This window comes from Pterocles gutturalis, unplaced genomic scaffold, assembly GCF_000699245.1.
Source record: "Pterocles gutturalis isolate BGI_N339 unplaced genomic scaffold, ASM69924v1 scaffold6195, whole genome shotgun sequence".
Taxonomy (NCBI): Eukaryota; Metazoa; Chordata; class Aves; order Pterocliformes; family Pteroclidae; genus Pterocles; species Pterocles gutturalis.
Window position 1 is genome coordinate 185557 of NW_010143309.1, and position 14528 is coordinate 200084.

At 38.9% G+C, this 14528-nt stretch overlaps 1 protein-coding gene across 1 annotated transcript in view; it reads right to left on the bottom strand.

Moving 5' to 3' along the window:
- Positions 1 to 3274: 3274 nt before the first annotated feature.
- CERK (ceramide kinase) overlaps positions 3275 to 14528 on the bottom strand; it is a gene marked incomplete at its 5' end in the record, with an annotated part of 32716 nt that continues 21462 nt past the window's right edge. Inside the window, 5 exons of the mRNA XM_010084678.1 lie at positions 3275 to 3883; positions 4791 to 4999; positions 7215 to 7420; positions 10651 to 10721; positions 14120 to 14225. Of these exons, the coding sequence (XP_010082980.1) occupies positions 3784 to 3883; positions 4791 to 4999; positions 7215 to 7420; positions 10651 to 10721; positions 14120 to 14225 (692 nt within the window). The remainder of the gene's footprint in view (positions 3884 to 4790; positions 5000 to 7214; positions 7421 to 10650; positions 10722 to 14119; positions 14226 to 14528) is intronic.

The following is a 14528-nucleotide window of genomic DNA, read 5'->3' on the forward strand; positions in this document are numbered from 1 at the left end:
CCTCCTTCTTATGGTTGGGTCCCCCACAGGCCACAGTTCCTGCCAGAAAACCCGCCCCTGCATCCTCTCCTTTCCCTATCTGCAGCTCCTGCCAAGAAACTTGCCCCAGCACAGGGTTTCCGTGGGCTGCAGCTTCCTTCAGAGTACATCCACCTGCTCTGCCCTGGTGACCTCAGTGGGCTTCAGGTGAATATCTGCTCCACTGTGGACCTCCATGGGCTGCAGGAGGACAGCATGCTTCACCCATGGTCTTCTCCAATGCTTCTCTGCTCTGGTGCTTGGAGCACTTCCTCCCCCTCCTTCTGTACTGCCCTTGGTGTCTGCAGGGCTGTTTCTCTCTTCCCTCCCATCCATTCCTCTCTCACAGCTCTGTGCAGTATCTTTCACCCTTGCTTAAATATCTCATCACAGAAGTGCTACCAGTATCACTGATGGGCTCAGCTTTGGCCAGCAGTGGGTCCACCTCGGAGCCAGCTGGAACTGGCCCTGTCCAACATCAGTGCTGCTTCTGGTGCCTTCTCACAGAAGCCACCGCTGCAGCTCCCCTGGCTACCAAAACCTTGCCCTGTAAACCCAATTCATTGAAAGGCAGAAGCCTCCACAGTGCTGAAAAGCACGTTCACCTACTGTGCCCACTGTTAATCTAACAACAAACATTTTATTTCTTATTAGAACACATACTGCATCCATAGTAATTATTGCAATGAAATTCTAAAAGCCCATCTATTTACAATATATTATTTAGGGTATATTATATATTTCATGCTTCTTAGAATGCTAGTTTCCTTTGACTTTTTGTAATTTAGATTTTTCCATAATCAGTAACTCTAAATACTTATAACTAAGTCTCTTCTCCCCCCTTAAATCTTCAATTTATCTTGGTAGAGTTGCTTCGTTTTAGTAGAAGTCCAGCTCTGCTAGTTGCTTTTCTTCACTCCCAGAGTTTGTCCACACTCACACTTCCTACAAAGCTCTGGTCAACCCAAATGGAAGCTTCTGAATTACTTCTCCACCTGACTTAATATGCAAGTTACCATTGAACACGCTACCTTTGTTTGGTAGAAATGTGGCAATAGATATTTTTTCAAATCAAGTTGTGAAAAGAAGAAAACCACTGTACTGCTGTACAACATAATTTTATTTTTTCAATGAAATGCCCTAGCGTCGGAAAACAGAACACGTTTTCTAATCTTGAAGCCAGCAAGATTGAGAAAAAAAGAAAAATTGAACTTGGTTTTCCTATACATAACTTCCACACTGAGACTTAATTCAGAGAAAAAAACCCCTAGAATTAAAATGTAAGCAGACATTACTTACGCAGCTCTCTTCTTAAAAATAAACTGGACATGTGATACAATTCACATATGGTGATTTGCTAGTATAATATGCTACAAATAGAATTATTCAAATGCAATTCCAACAGAATTATTCAAATGCTTTTCTACTAGCTAAGACCTTTCCATTTATTATGTTGCAACACCTTTGTTACTTACTTCACACTCTACCACCATACTACAGAATGATCTTTTCTCCTTTTCCAGTGGCTTGTTCCTCAGAAAGTGAGCCCTCATTGTGGCTTTCTTTGGAAACACAAGCACTCAGGTGCAGATGTTGAAAATATTTAAGGCATTTCAATATACATTCACAACTAGATTAAGCCTCCATTTTTCAAGTAAGGGTCTCATGGCTTGCTAGTAAACTAATGGAAAAAGCTGGTTGGCATTTACTCCTGTTCTCATTTATGAGAATGTGATCTGGATAGCTGTAATGCCTGATAAATGCCCTCATCCGTTGGTGAGCTGAGTGTGCACCATCATATCCTGCACAAGAATTAGAGGAACTTGAAGTCTGGGTTTTCTCACAATACTCATGGATAGACCAAAATAACTGTATAACTTTTTAAACAAATGACACTTTCAAGAAAATATTTGAATTTGGAGAACTGCATAACCTCATTTTCAATGAGGTTCTTAGGTCAAAAGTACTATTTCACTTATTAAACATGGCTTTAAAAATACAGTACACATAACACTTATGTTACAAATGTCTGAAAAACATTGGATCAATCAACATTTCAACTCATTGCATTAATAAGGGAAGTAAACACCAGTACTTTTGGAAAAGTATTCAAGTATTTCCCTGAAATACTACATAACAAAAAACAGATCCTAAACTTTTTATAACTGTACTTTAAGCAAGTATAATTTGCAAGTGCTTTCTGTCATGTAGAGCAGTATGAATAACACTTTGTAGCAAAGACATAGCACACCATTCGGATATTACACAAAACTGGAATGTAAATAATTTCCATAGAAAAAATATCAGCCATTTATAATAATTTTCAAGTACTTCAGTAATAAACTGACTAATCACCATGGCTTAGGCAGAGCAAATACATGAGAGACATGAAACTAATACAAGCTGAATGACAGAAGTGCCAATAAATAGACATGAACTGAGAATCGTTAGCTGTTCAGACAAAAAAACCCCTCAAATGCAATGAATTTGAAAGAGAACTACACTTGTAAGAAAAGACAGAAGAGAGCAAGGGTCAACTTCTGACCCTCAAACAGGAATAAACATGTACGAGCAAAACAAAATTTAGCCCCAAGCCTACACATAAAACATGTGTGTCACAACACACAAATCCATACACAGCTTAAATAATCACTCCATAGCTATACACGATAGTCTAGTGGTTTTTGCTATAAAAAAAGATCAGCACAGTGAATTTGTGATTTATCAGATGCCAGTTTCTTCCCTTGACTTCACAAAACAAATTGTTCCATATTCAGCTAAATAAAAATTTTTTTTTAAAAAAGCTTTCAACCACCATATCGTATTTTTAAACTTAACATTTCAACATCTTATTTTTGCAAAGATGTTTTAACGTATGTAGTAAATAAAATCTCCAAAGAATTGGGAAGTTTTTAATATGTTAATGTTAGGTATTTTTAAAAAAATAAAACTTGCTGGTGTTTCAGAAGAGATTTATATTTTCCTTTGCCTGTGCCTTCCTAGTATTACAGAAGTATCCCTGTGAGTTGCTTGCAAGACATTTCAGTCGCAGTGTGTGGTATTTGGTATCATCCAAATAGTCATAAAACCTTTCATAATCCCAAAAGCATCATGCAAGGAAGCCTTCATAAATAGACTCTATAGGATAAGGTATGATCTGTATACAGATGTGCTTTTATATTTCAAAGTATTTCTAAACTCTTATTGTTATTACTTAAAGCCAGGAATGTGCGTTTGAATTGCATTGATAAGTTGCAAGGTATAGTCAAAATTACAAAATTAAAGATTTTACTAAAAAAAAGATGTGAATGACAACACTGTTGTCCAGTATGTAAGCCACATGCAAATACATAACAATCCCAGCAGAAAATGTCTTCTCAGACACTGAAAATATCATCTTGATATCATAGTTTGATGACAATGGAAAGTCCAATGTTTTATAACATTTAGATATTATTGCAACAACTGCTAAATTAGGTCTCTAGAAAAGCACAGAGAATTTACCAGTCATCTTGAATACATATATATATATGCCAATCCTCTCTTTTCTAACATAACTTAGATTACATTGCTCCAAGATACATTTTAGTGATTACAATGTTTTTTAAAAAAATTACACAATGCAATAAGATGTCTAAAATTATACTGAAGCTATCAAAAAAAAAAAATCTAAAATTTTACAATACTTGTCAATTTGACTAAAATGCATATATACTCAATATCCTTGAGCTTTTACTTTTCTTCTCCACATTGGAGGAACAATGTCTATAGTAATTGTTCAACGCCACTCTGGCTGCAGGCAGCTTCATCTTTACAGTTTTCCTCGATTCCCCTTGCAAATAGTTTCATCAACTGGCAGTGAACCCTGAAAAATATGGAAATCAGTTAATAAGAAATAAATGGTTACTACATATTTAATTCTAATAATACATGAATTTCAAGCAGTTGGACAAAGTTCCTTGCTCCAGACTACAGAAACTGAGCTCTCATTTTTGATACAATCCTCCCCTGCAGAGGCAGCTGAATGCTTTCACCTATCTATCACTCCCATTACTCCTCTTTTATACACAAAAAGTTCGATGGGGCACTTAGATGAGCTGATCTTGTACAACATACAATAGTTACAAAAATCACTTTGGACAGCTAAGCGTTTTAATGGAACACACTTGCATGTAAATATTTTGTATTGTGGTTTTGGTTCTCTTTGTTCTAAAAACACTCACAATCAAACAAAAAAGACCACCCCAAACAAAAAAGAAAAAAGCCCTTCAAATTTCACAAACCCCTATTCCTTTTTAATTTGACTATTTGCACAAGGGCCAACTTCTTTCCCCACATGCCAAGGCTGGAGATAAGACTCTGTGCTGTGTGTCGAAAAACAAAGTATGGGACATACTCAGTATTTCTGTAAGACAAAGACTTAAGCTTACTTTAAGAGGAAAAGCTAATGCTCAGAGTCATGAGGTACTTTACTCATTTAAAAAGAATCCTCTCAACACCACCTTCGCCTTCAGCACTTCAAACACATAATATCAGGTCCTAAGAAGTAAGTAGGACTTCAAAGGTAGGATCACTCAGAGTGATAATTTGCAACATACATGGTTGGAGTGTTCTCTGGACTCAATAAAGTAACAAAAAATAAAAGTTTATTATCAGAAGACTCAAATTTGTTATGTGGGGGCAACTCTTGGGTTATCTTTATAAGCACCTTTAAAATCAGTGAAAAGGCTTATTACATTTTCTGGTACACGGAGAGAACAATCAACACTTACGTCACTTCAATTGCTGAACTGTCCAGAGTTTCTCCATCACAATTCCAGGTGCTATTAGCAATATTACAGCAACAGGCTGGATGATCTCTGCAGAACTGGCCAAAATGTTTCTTTCCTATGTCTGTGACATTGCTTTCATTATCTTCCAAAAGCTTTGATGTAAATTGAAAACTCTTCACCCGATAAACATCTACAAATGAGAAGTCAAACTACAAAAAAAAAATCAAAACAGGCAATCACAATTAGTCAAATACATTTGATGTGTAAAGCAACTCAGCATGCAGCATTTTGTATTCAAGAAAGTCTGTCCATTCCCATTTTCTAGAGAAGCTTAACTGAGTCAGAGTGATTTTTGGTTTTAGAAAACGGCACAAGTCAAAACCAATAAAGCAAAATTGTAACCTTACTTTTCAGTGGTCCTCTTCAAGTAGCTGCAATACTGCCACTTTATAGATAACCAGGTAACAGGTTCTGAGATTATGAGTGAATTTGGTATGAAAACTATTTAAAATACCATATAAAGCTATTATAACATGGAATCAAAGTCAAAAAGGTATGGATTGGATCTTTGTACCATCCTCAGGATCTGTTCAACTACAGTCCTTAAGACACATGGGCTTTTCTGAAAGCCTTCTGCTTCTGCATTTGGAACAATGCTCTGAAGGCGAGAATTCCATGGCAGCATGATCACAGAGCTGGGTGTAATCAAAATTAAGAACAGAGGACAATATATTACATTCCAACAAAATAAAAATAATTTTAACTAGCTAATTTAGCTTGAAAAAAGTAGGGCAATTACAAGATTGCTCTTACTAACACAGGTTGCAGAGTTACACTACAATACCGCACAAATGCTTTAAAAGAGGCTTCGTAAATTAAAGGAACAACCAAATCAGAGAATGCCCCCATGTGCCCTGAAAGAAACTTAACAGATATGGCCTTAAACACTTACCAAGTTGTAATAAATACAGACATGTCATGTAGCAAAGGCAATGCAGTATGTCTGTGTGCATCTATGGGAAGGGGATGGCAAGGAAGCAGAAGTGAACAAAGAACCAGTCTACCCATAAACCAGTCTATTAATGTACAGTCACCCTTTTTTTCCTTTTTCTTTTCACATTTTCTTAACTTTCCAAACAGGGTTTCCCACTATCATGACAGACACTAACTGAGGTGCAAACATATGTACACGTCTGCAGTTCATCTACACAGCAAAACCAACATACCCCAGAGGGAAACAGCTGGAAAACACTGGAAGGGGAAGGGCTGAAGTGGCAATCACAAACAGGATCAGAGTTGAAGGGACTTCCTAGGTCTTAAATTCCCTCAGCTTTTAACCATAAACAAACTGTAAAGTTGTCAAACTCCACACTTGGAAGCTATGGCTCATGGATACAATGAGGCTTACTAAGCAGCATGCTAGTCCAAACAACTTGTTGCAAAAACTGATATCCAAGGCTGCACAGATCCACCCACGAATGCTCTCATGTTTCAAGACTAAGCAGTGTCCCAGGGAACAGTAATGAGGAAATACAGCAAAGAGAATCTATACTAATTCTTCTACAGAGGAGGACGAACAGCAGCATAAACAAGTGAGATTTATTATTGCTTTTTATACCTAGATACGACACTAGTCCATTGTTCAGATAATTTCCAGAACGCATTAATAATATCAGTTTGTGACAAATATTAAATGTGTGTATTCACAGCCATAGCTCTGGCTTCAACAGATACTACAAGCCAAAGCAGTGATGGATCCTGCCCTGTAGTTTATCCTGACAGCTACAACATACACAAGGAGTAATTTTCAAGTCGAATGCATACAGCTCATATCCTGACCGTGTACACGTAGTAAAATTATGCTAAAAGCCTTCACTTTATAATCAAACTGCAATTCTGGTAACTTTTTTTCTAACCCACATTTTTACTTTCCTGTGCATAAATCTTCAGAGATTCCTGGAAAACAAATATGTGTTCTAGAAAACTTGTTTCAACAATGTGAAACTGTTCTGTTACAGATTAGACCTAGACTGAGCTTCAATGTGTGATGACAAAAAGTGAGTTATTTTTCACTACAACTTCTACCTCAGCTACGCTATACTGCTGTAAGCAGTTTTTCATGACAAATACACATGGGCACAGTTGTGATAAAATCACTGTAAATCTTGTCCAAACAGCAAATATATGGAAAATGTTACGAAATATTATCAAAAGTGGAATTTTGTTGGAATGCTATAGCCAAAGACTTGACTAAGCTAAAATTGTATTTTAATAGTACACATGCTGAGATTATGTCACCCAAAAATGTACAAACTTTTTCTTTTTTAAATGCTGCTTTGTAGATGTTCTTTTTGTCATACAAGAATATCGATATTTATAACTTAGACTGACTCTGGAGGATTCATTGTCAAAGTGAATACACACCTGATCATCTTGGTTTGTATGTCTGACAAGGTACCGTAGAAAATCAAATCTGGAGCATTTACGAACTAGAATGAGGTCAGCTGAACCATCTGCCAAATGAGCTGCCGGTGAAAGGCCTTTTGGACTTCGTGGACAGGCACAGCTCATATTTACTGCATTGATGGCTAGAAATTTCCCTTTAATAACCTTCCATTCTTCTGCATCTTCTGAAACACATCAATAAAGGCATGGAGATAAGTTATTACTTGATCTACTCACAAGAACACTAAAAATCAATCATTCTTGGCAACTTAAAAGTTTTTACTGGGCAAATTCATGGACCGCCCATAAATATCTAAATAAACTGCATTTTTAAAAAAATAATCTATTTTTCATATACTAACAAAGAAAGTTGCTTCCTCCCTTCACAGACTGGGATTACCTACTAAAACTGCTCACAATTTCTGACATACACATGTTAAATTCAGGATCAACGCTGCTTGGGCAAACTCACAAAGCCTTAAGCAGGGACAAGACAGGCAAGTTACAGCTCTTGTAATGTGAAAGTTCAGGGGAATTAAGTTTTAAAAAATTTTAATCTTGCTCTTCAACACATTAAACAAACGATGCAAAGACAGTGGTGTAGTATTCAATTTCTAAATCAATATTCCTCTTCTGCCTCAATGCCACAAATTATATTTAAAAAAAAAGACAAAGAGGGAAGAGATGACTCAGGGTTCAGCAAGGACCAGCAGGCAGCAGATCAGGAGTCTGCTTCCACCCCAACCCCACGTGTCTGAAGATGAATACTATTAACAGAGTTGAACTTTCCTGTGCATAAATCTTCAGAGATTCCTGGAATACAATACAAGATGTTCTGGAAAACATGTTTCAACAACGTGAAACTGTTCTGTTACAGATTAGACCTAGACTGAGCTTCAATGTGTGATGACATCAATTCTACCAAGAAACAGAGGAATTTTCTGGAACAAAGAAACACTGGTAGGCACTGCACAGAGCTGTCATCTAAACTGTATTTTATTGAATATGGAAAAAATAAATTAAAAAATGCCATAAGCAGGGAGAGCATAAACGGCACTTATTTAAACTGTCTGTTGTGTATATACACTGCAAGTTGCTGAAATCAGCATAAAGTACTAGGACTCGAAGTTTACTCAGCACATGCACAGACTTCTGCACAGTACAAAGAAGTATTCTCAGTGACAGCCAATGCAAGCATCCTTCTAAACTTATCTGAATTGTACACAAACCAAGCAGGTACAATGAAAGAGTCAGCCAATACACTGTTGAGTAAAAAGCTTATCTGAGGTGCTGATTTAAAATCCTTTTTACTGCAAATCAAGAGTAGCTGATTGTTATTGTTTGCTTACCAGTACTGCATAGAGAAGAGACTGGACTACAAAGAAACCCAGCTACCAGAAATAAAATGTATTTAAGTAAACAATATCCTACATAATCAGCAGCTTACTGTATTGTGCAAAGGTGGCTAAAGCAGTTTTGACTGCTTACTAAGCTGTAGCTTTCTTCTGCCTTTTCTCCTTTGCTTGATCAAAGCTAACAAAATGGCAGATTTAAAAAAAAATAAAAAAGAAAAAACCCAAAACAACAAAAACCCCCAAATCCTTCACCCAAACTCAAGAAATACTCTAATCTGGCCATCTGTTGACTATATCAAAGATCTGAAAGCAGTAGCTGGGATGAAAGCGCTATTTAGATGCACATGTAACAGGAATTCAAGTTGGCACAGAAATCTAGATACAGTCTTTATGCTACCAATGAATCTCTATAGTATAATAGTCTTTTTGATAACAAACATCTAGAACCTGGCACAGACACTGTGCAAAATAACTGCAATTATAGGTTAAGCTAAGTCATAAGGACCAATGTTTGTGTCAAGAAAATTATGGCTTTATGCACTGGGCTCTACAAGAAAAAAAAAAAAAGAGTCAAAGCAGAAGCAAGCACCCATGTGAAGGCTGCCTGCTGTTTCAAGACGGGTTTATCCAAGGCAACAAACTGAGACCAGAGGCGGAACTTAGCCAACTGAATCTGGATATCTTACTCTAGCAAGGCCACAAGCATATCAATATCAGTGCTTCCCATTAGGATGCCGTAGTCAGAAAAAGAGATACAACTAGGAGGATGACTGCACAGAGTCCAGTACATTAACAGTTGTTTTAATAAAAGGAAAGAAAAATTATACCCATTAAAAAAAAAAATCCATGGAAATGTGCACAGGGCTTGGAACTAGGGGGGGGGCGGGAGTGGGGAGAGAATAAGGACAGCATAACTTGAGAAAGAGGAGAAGAATCTAATTTATCATTTATACTGAGCATTGGTGGGGTATTGTACAGAAATGCTGAAGTCCACTAGATTGGTTATTAGTTGTTCAAGTTCACTGCCTCCTATTTATTCAACAGTTTTACACAGCGTGGCTTTCATGCTAACACCACAAATTTTTAATTCTTTTCTATTCTAAAAGTTATCTTAATGAACTACTTCCTCCTAAACTACCTCACAGTTTATCAGTTAAGTCCCTCTCACAAAAAGAACAGAGTCGTAGCTCACAGAATATATCTTTCCCAAAGAAAAGAAACTCAACACACTCAAATATACAAGTAGTTAGTATAATTTTATCTGAATTTTCCGAGGTTCGGGTGGAGGAGACACTATACATTTTTCACGTATTTACATGTATTTTACTTAGTTAAAGAAACAATGGATTATCTAGTAACTCACAATATTTAAAGGAAAAAACAAACACACACACTTGAAGTGATATATTCTGAAAAATAATGCATTTGTATAATACTTGTGCTGGTTTTGGCTGGGATAGAGTTAATTTTTTCATAGTACTTAGTATGAGGCTATGTTTTTGCATTTGTGCTGAGAGCAATGTTAATAACACATTGATGTTTTATTGTCAAGCAATACTTACATTAAGACAGGGACTTTTTCAGCTTCTCATACTGCCCCGGCCCTCCCACCTTCTTCTCTACAAGAAGCTGGGAGAAGATACGGCCAGGACAGTTGACCCAAACTGGCCAAAGGGATATTTTCCATACCATGAAACATCCTGTTCAGTATATAAGCTAGGGAAGTTGGCCAGGGTGATTCGATCGCTGCCTGGGGACTGGCTAGGCATCAGTCGGTGGGTGGCGAGTGGTTGCATCATTTGTTTTTCTTGGGTTTTGTTTTTGTTGCTTTCCTTTTCATTACTATTCCTTAGTAGTAGCATTTTATTTTATTTTATTTCAATTGTTAAACTGTTCCTATCTCAACACACAAATTTTCTTACCTTTTCCTCCTATTCTCTCCCCCATCCCACTGTGGTGGGGGAGGAGAAGTAAGCGAGCAGCTGTGTGGTGCTTCGTTGCCAGCTGGGATTAAACCACAACAATAATACTACACCATCTCACTTTTAGTGACAAATTACCTTCATGTTTTAATCCACATTCCTTGTGCTGTTCTGCCAGCTGCTGCTCACTTTTCTTGCAAATGTAACATCTGAAAACAAAAATACCATTTAGTTCCTTAAAAACAAAACTATTATCCAATTCAACTTTTTTGTTTTGCCCAGCCATTACAAGACCTTCCCCCATGACAAGATGCAGCATGGCACTGATAACCCTGATGTGTCATGAATCATGACAGCCCTGCAGGCAGTATAAGTACTTAAGTACAGTGCTTAAGATTACTGGATGTCAGAAATAACAGCAGCACAGAGCCACAAGATCACATAGGTTGGAAGGGACCTCTGATGAGGTCCAAAACTCTGCTCAAAGCAGGTCTTATAGGATGAGGACGTTCAATGACTTGTTCAATCAACTTTCGAATATCTGCAAGGCTAGAGTCCACAAGACCTCTGGGTGACCTGTTCTAATATCTGATTGCTGTAATGGTGAAAGCCACTGACATAGCGGAGCCAGCAGAGCTGCCTTCCACCAGTCAGTGCCCAATCAGTACCGTTGCATGGGACTTTTTCACCCCAGGTACACATTTGCCCCTCCTGAACTTCAGGAAGTTCAGCCATTTCTTCAGCCCACCAAGGTCCCTCTGAACAGCAGCCCTGACTTTCAACATGTACACCACTCCTCCCAATCTGGTATCATCCATAAAACTGCCAAGACTGCGCTCTCTGCCACTGTCCCAGTCATTAATAAAAATGTTGCACAGTATTAGCCCCAGTATTGACCCCAAGGGACAAGATTAGTAATTGGCTGCCAGTTGGATTTGGTACTCACATCCTTTCTAGGTAGTCTAGGTAGTTTTGCCAGTTTTCCCACAGTTTTATCTAGTCCACACCTCATCAATTTGTTTTTAAGAATACTACAAGAAACAGTACCAAAGACCTTGCCAAAGTCCAGCTATGTAACATCCACTGTTTCCCCCTCATCCATGGGCTTGGGGACCTGTAAGGCCTGAGAGCAGAATTCATCAGGGAAAACTGATGAAAGGAGGCAAAGGAGGCATTTCCCAGCCTTTTCTGTATCTTTTATTACTAGGTCTCCCATACCACTAAGCAGCTGGACCCCACTTCCTTTAGTCTTTTGTTATGACTGGTATACTTATACAATCCCTTCGTAAGAAGTAACACCCTTCACATCCCTCACTGATTTCAACTCCACCAAAGCTTTGGCTTTCTCAGTTCCATCCCTGCATGTTTAGGCAATGTCTCTGTGTTCCTCCAAAGTAACCCATTCCACTTCTACCTTCTGTTTTCTTCTCAGATCCTTGCTCATCCATGCTGGTTTTCTATCATGCTTACTCAAGTTTCTGCATATCAGAATAGACAGTTATTGTGCTCTGAGGAGGTACCAACCAACTCTCCTGGGCCTCTTTGTCCTCCAGGGCAGTCTCCCATGGGAACTTGCCAAGATTCCTGAATAAACCAAAATCTGCTCTCCTAAAGTTCATGGCTGTAATTCTACCTTTTGTCTTGCTCACTTCACTCAGGATTTTAAACTCTATAACCTCACAGTCACAGCTGCCAAGACTGCCCTCAACTGTCACATCCCCAACTCTCCTCTTCTGTAACAAGACCAGCAGAGCACTTCTCCCAGTCAACCTGACAATCACCTGCATAATCACTGTCATCACCACACTCCAGAAATTCTTATTAATTGCTTGTGCCCAGCCATACTGCCCTTCCAGCAATTATCAGGATGTATAAAATTCCCCGTGAGGCACCAGGTACTCTTTACTCCAGCTTTCTCCCTCTGGAGCTTCCTGCATAGTCGCTCCAGCTAGTGCTGGAGACCGTGATCTGTAGCATATCATAGCATCATTCATAGAATCATAGAATGGTTTGAGTTGGAAGGAGATCCTCCAGTTCCAACCCCCTTGCCAGGGGCAGGGACACCTTCCACTAGACCAGGTTGCTCAAAACCTCATCCAGCCTGGCCTTGAACACCTCCAGGAATGGGGCATCCACAGCTTCTCTGGATAACCTGTTCCAGTGCCTCACCATCCTCATAGCAAAAAACTTCCTCCTAATATCTAATCTAAATCTGCGCTCTTTCAGATTAAAGCCCTTACCGCTTGTCCTGTTGCTACACTCCCTGATGAAGAGTCCCTCCCCATCCCTCCTGTAGCCGCATTTAAGTACTGGAAGGTACTCCAGCCCTCTGACCACCTTCACGGCCCTCCTCTGGACTCACTCTAACAGGTCCATGTTCTTCTTGTGCTGAGGACTCCAGAGCTTGACGTAGTACTCCAGGTGGGGCCTCACAAGAGAGCAGAGGGGGAGAATCAACTCTCTCGACTTCCTGGTCATGCTTCTTTTCATGCAGCCCAGGACACAATTGGCTTTCTGGGCTGCAAGTGTGCATTGCCAGCTCATGCTCAGCTTCTCATCTACCAGCACCCCCAAATCCTCTTCAGAGCTGCTCTCAAGCCATTCTCCACCCAGCCTTTATTTGTGCTTGGGGTTGCCCGAACCCATTTGCAGGACCTTACACTTGGTCTTGTTGAACTTCATGAGGTTTGCATTGGCCCACCTCTCAAGCCTGTCCAGGTCCCTCCGGATGGCATCCCTTCCCTCCAGCGTGTCCACCACACCACACAGCTTGGTGTCATCGGCAAACTTGCTGAGGGTGCACTCGACCCACTGTCCATGTCACCAACAAAGATGTTAAACACCACTGGTCCTGGTACTATTACAGCAAAGTCTCAATAAATTCCATGTAGTTTCTGGACAAAGTTTCTGGCTCCTCTGTACCCTGCTGTGATGCTTGCTGCTGTCACAACTATTATATATCTGATAGCTTCATATATAAAGAAGAATAATACATTCTAGTGCACAACTTCAAGCAGTTGAAAGTAAAGAGAAAGAAAGGAACACAGGAGATTCATGTATTCATGCCCCCTGATTAGAGAAACAAGTGAAGAATATCACATAGAATTTATATGGCATAGTAACAGTCTATAAAAAAAGACTATATAGGCTGGTTCCTGAAAGGACCTATCCTCAGGACAAGCTATGCCAGCTGTTGTCATGGCACTAAAACAATTGCTAAAATTGCTAGATCCAATTATAGTGTGAACATTTGAGAATTTTTGAATAATTATTTCCATTTGTAGAAGCTATGAGGCATCCAGACTTCTCAGTTATTAGCAGTAACACAGCATAGTACCCTCAGCATCTTGTAACTGGGTAACGTACTGTTATACTTTGTTTCATTTAAAACTGGGGGAGGTGGGACACCAGCCAACAAAAATTTATTACATTTTTGTTTACTGACATGATAAAGTGAGGTATTTTCCTTAATGAGTAACTTTTTTAAAAGCTCGTCTCTTTCACAGTGAATTTTTTATGTTAAAAACAACATTTCTGCGGCTTCTATTGATGTACAGGCCTTTTCAAATAGTTCATGTCAAATATCCAGAGAGAAACAGAAGCCTACCCTGTTCTGCAGCTATCTTTATCTCGTGGAGATCCCAATGTGTGTTTTGCTGGTTGAAAAGAAATTGTTCCTTCATAGTAATGATGAGAAAGAAAAGTCTTGAAGCCTACATAAAAAAGGTATTAAGCAACATTAAGTCATTATAAATCCACATTGCAAACACCTGTGCATACATCCCTTGACTGTTTTTCTCTTTCCTTCTCTAAGGTCTGCAAAACAATAGTTGCCCTCCTCAAGCCCACAGCTCTTTGTGTGAAATATGCCCCTCAATGTTTTAAACATTTGCCAGTAGCGCCATTACTTTTCTTGACATCTTTAAGACCCAACTAAAAATTTTAGCTGTACATCACTGCTGAATCTTAAAATTAGCCTACACTACTGAAATTCTGCTTTTCCATCTTCTTTCCCT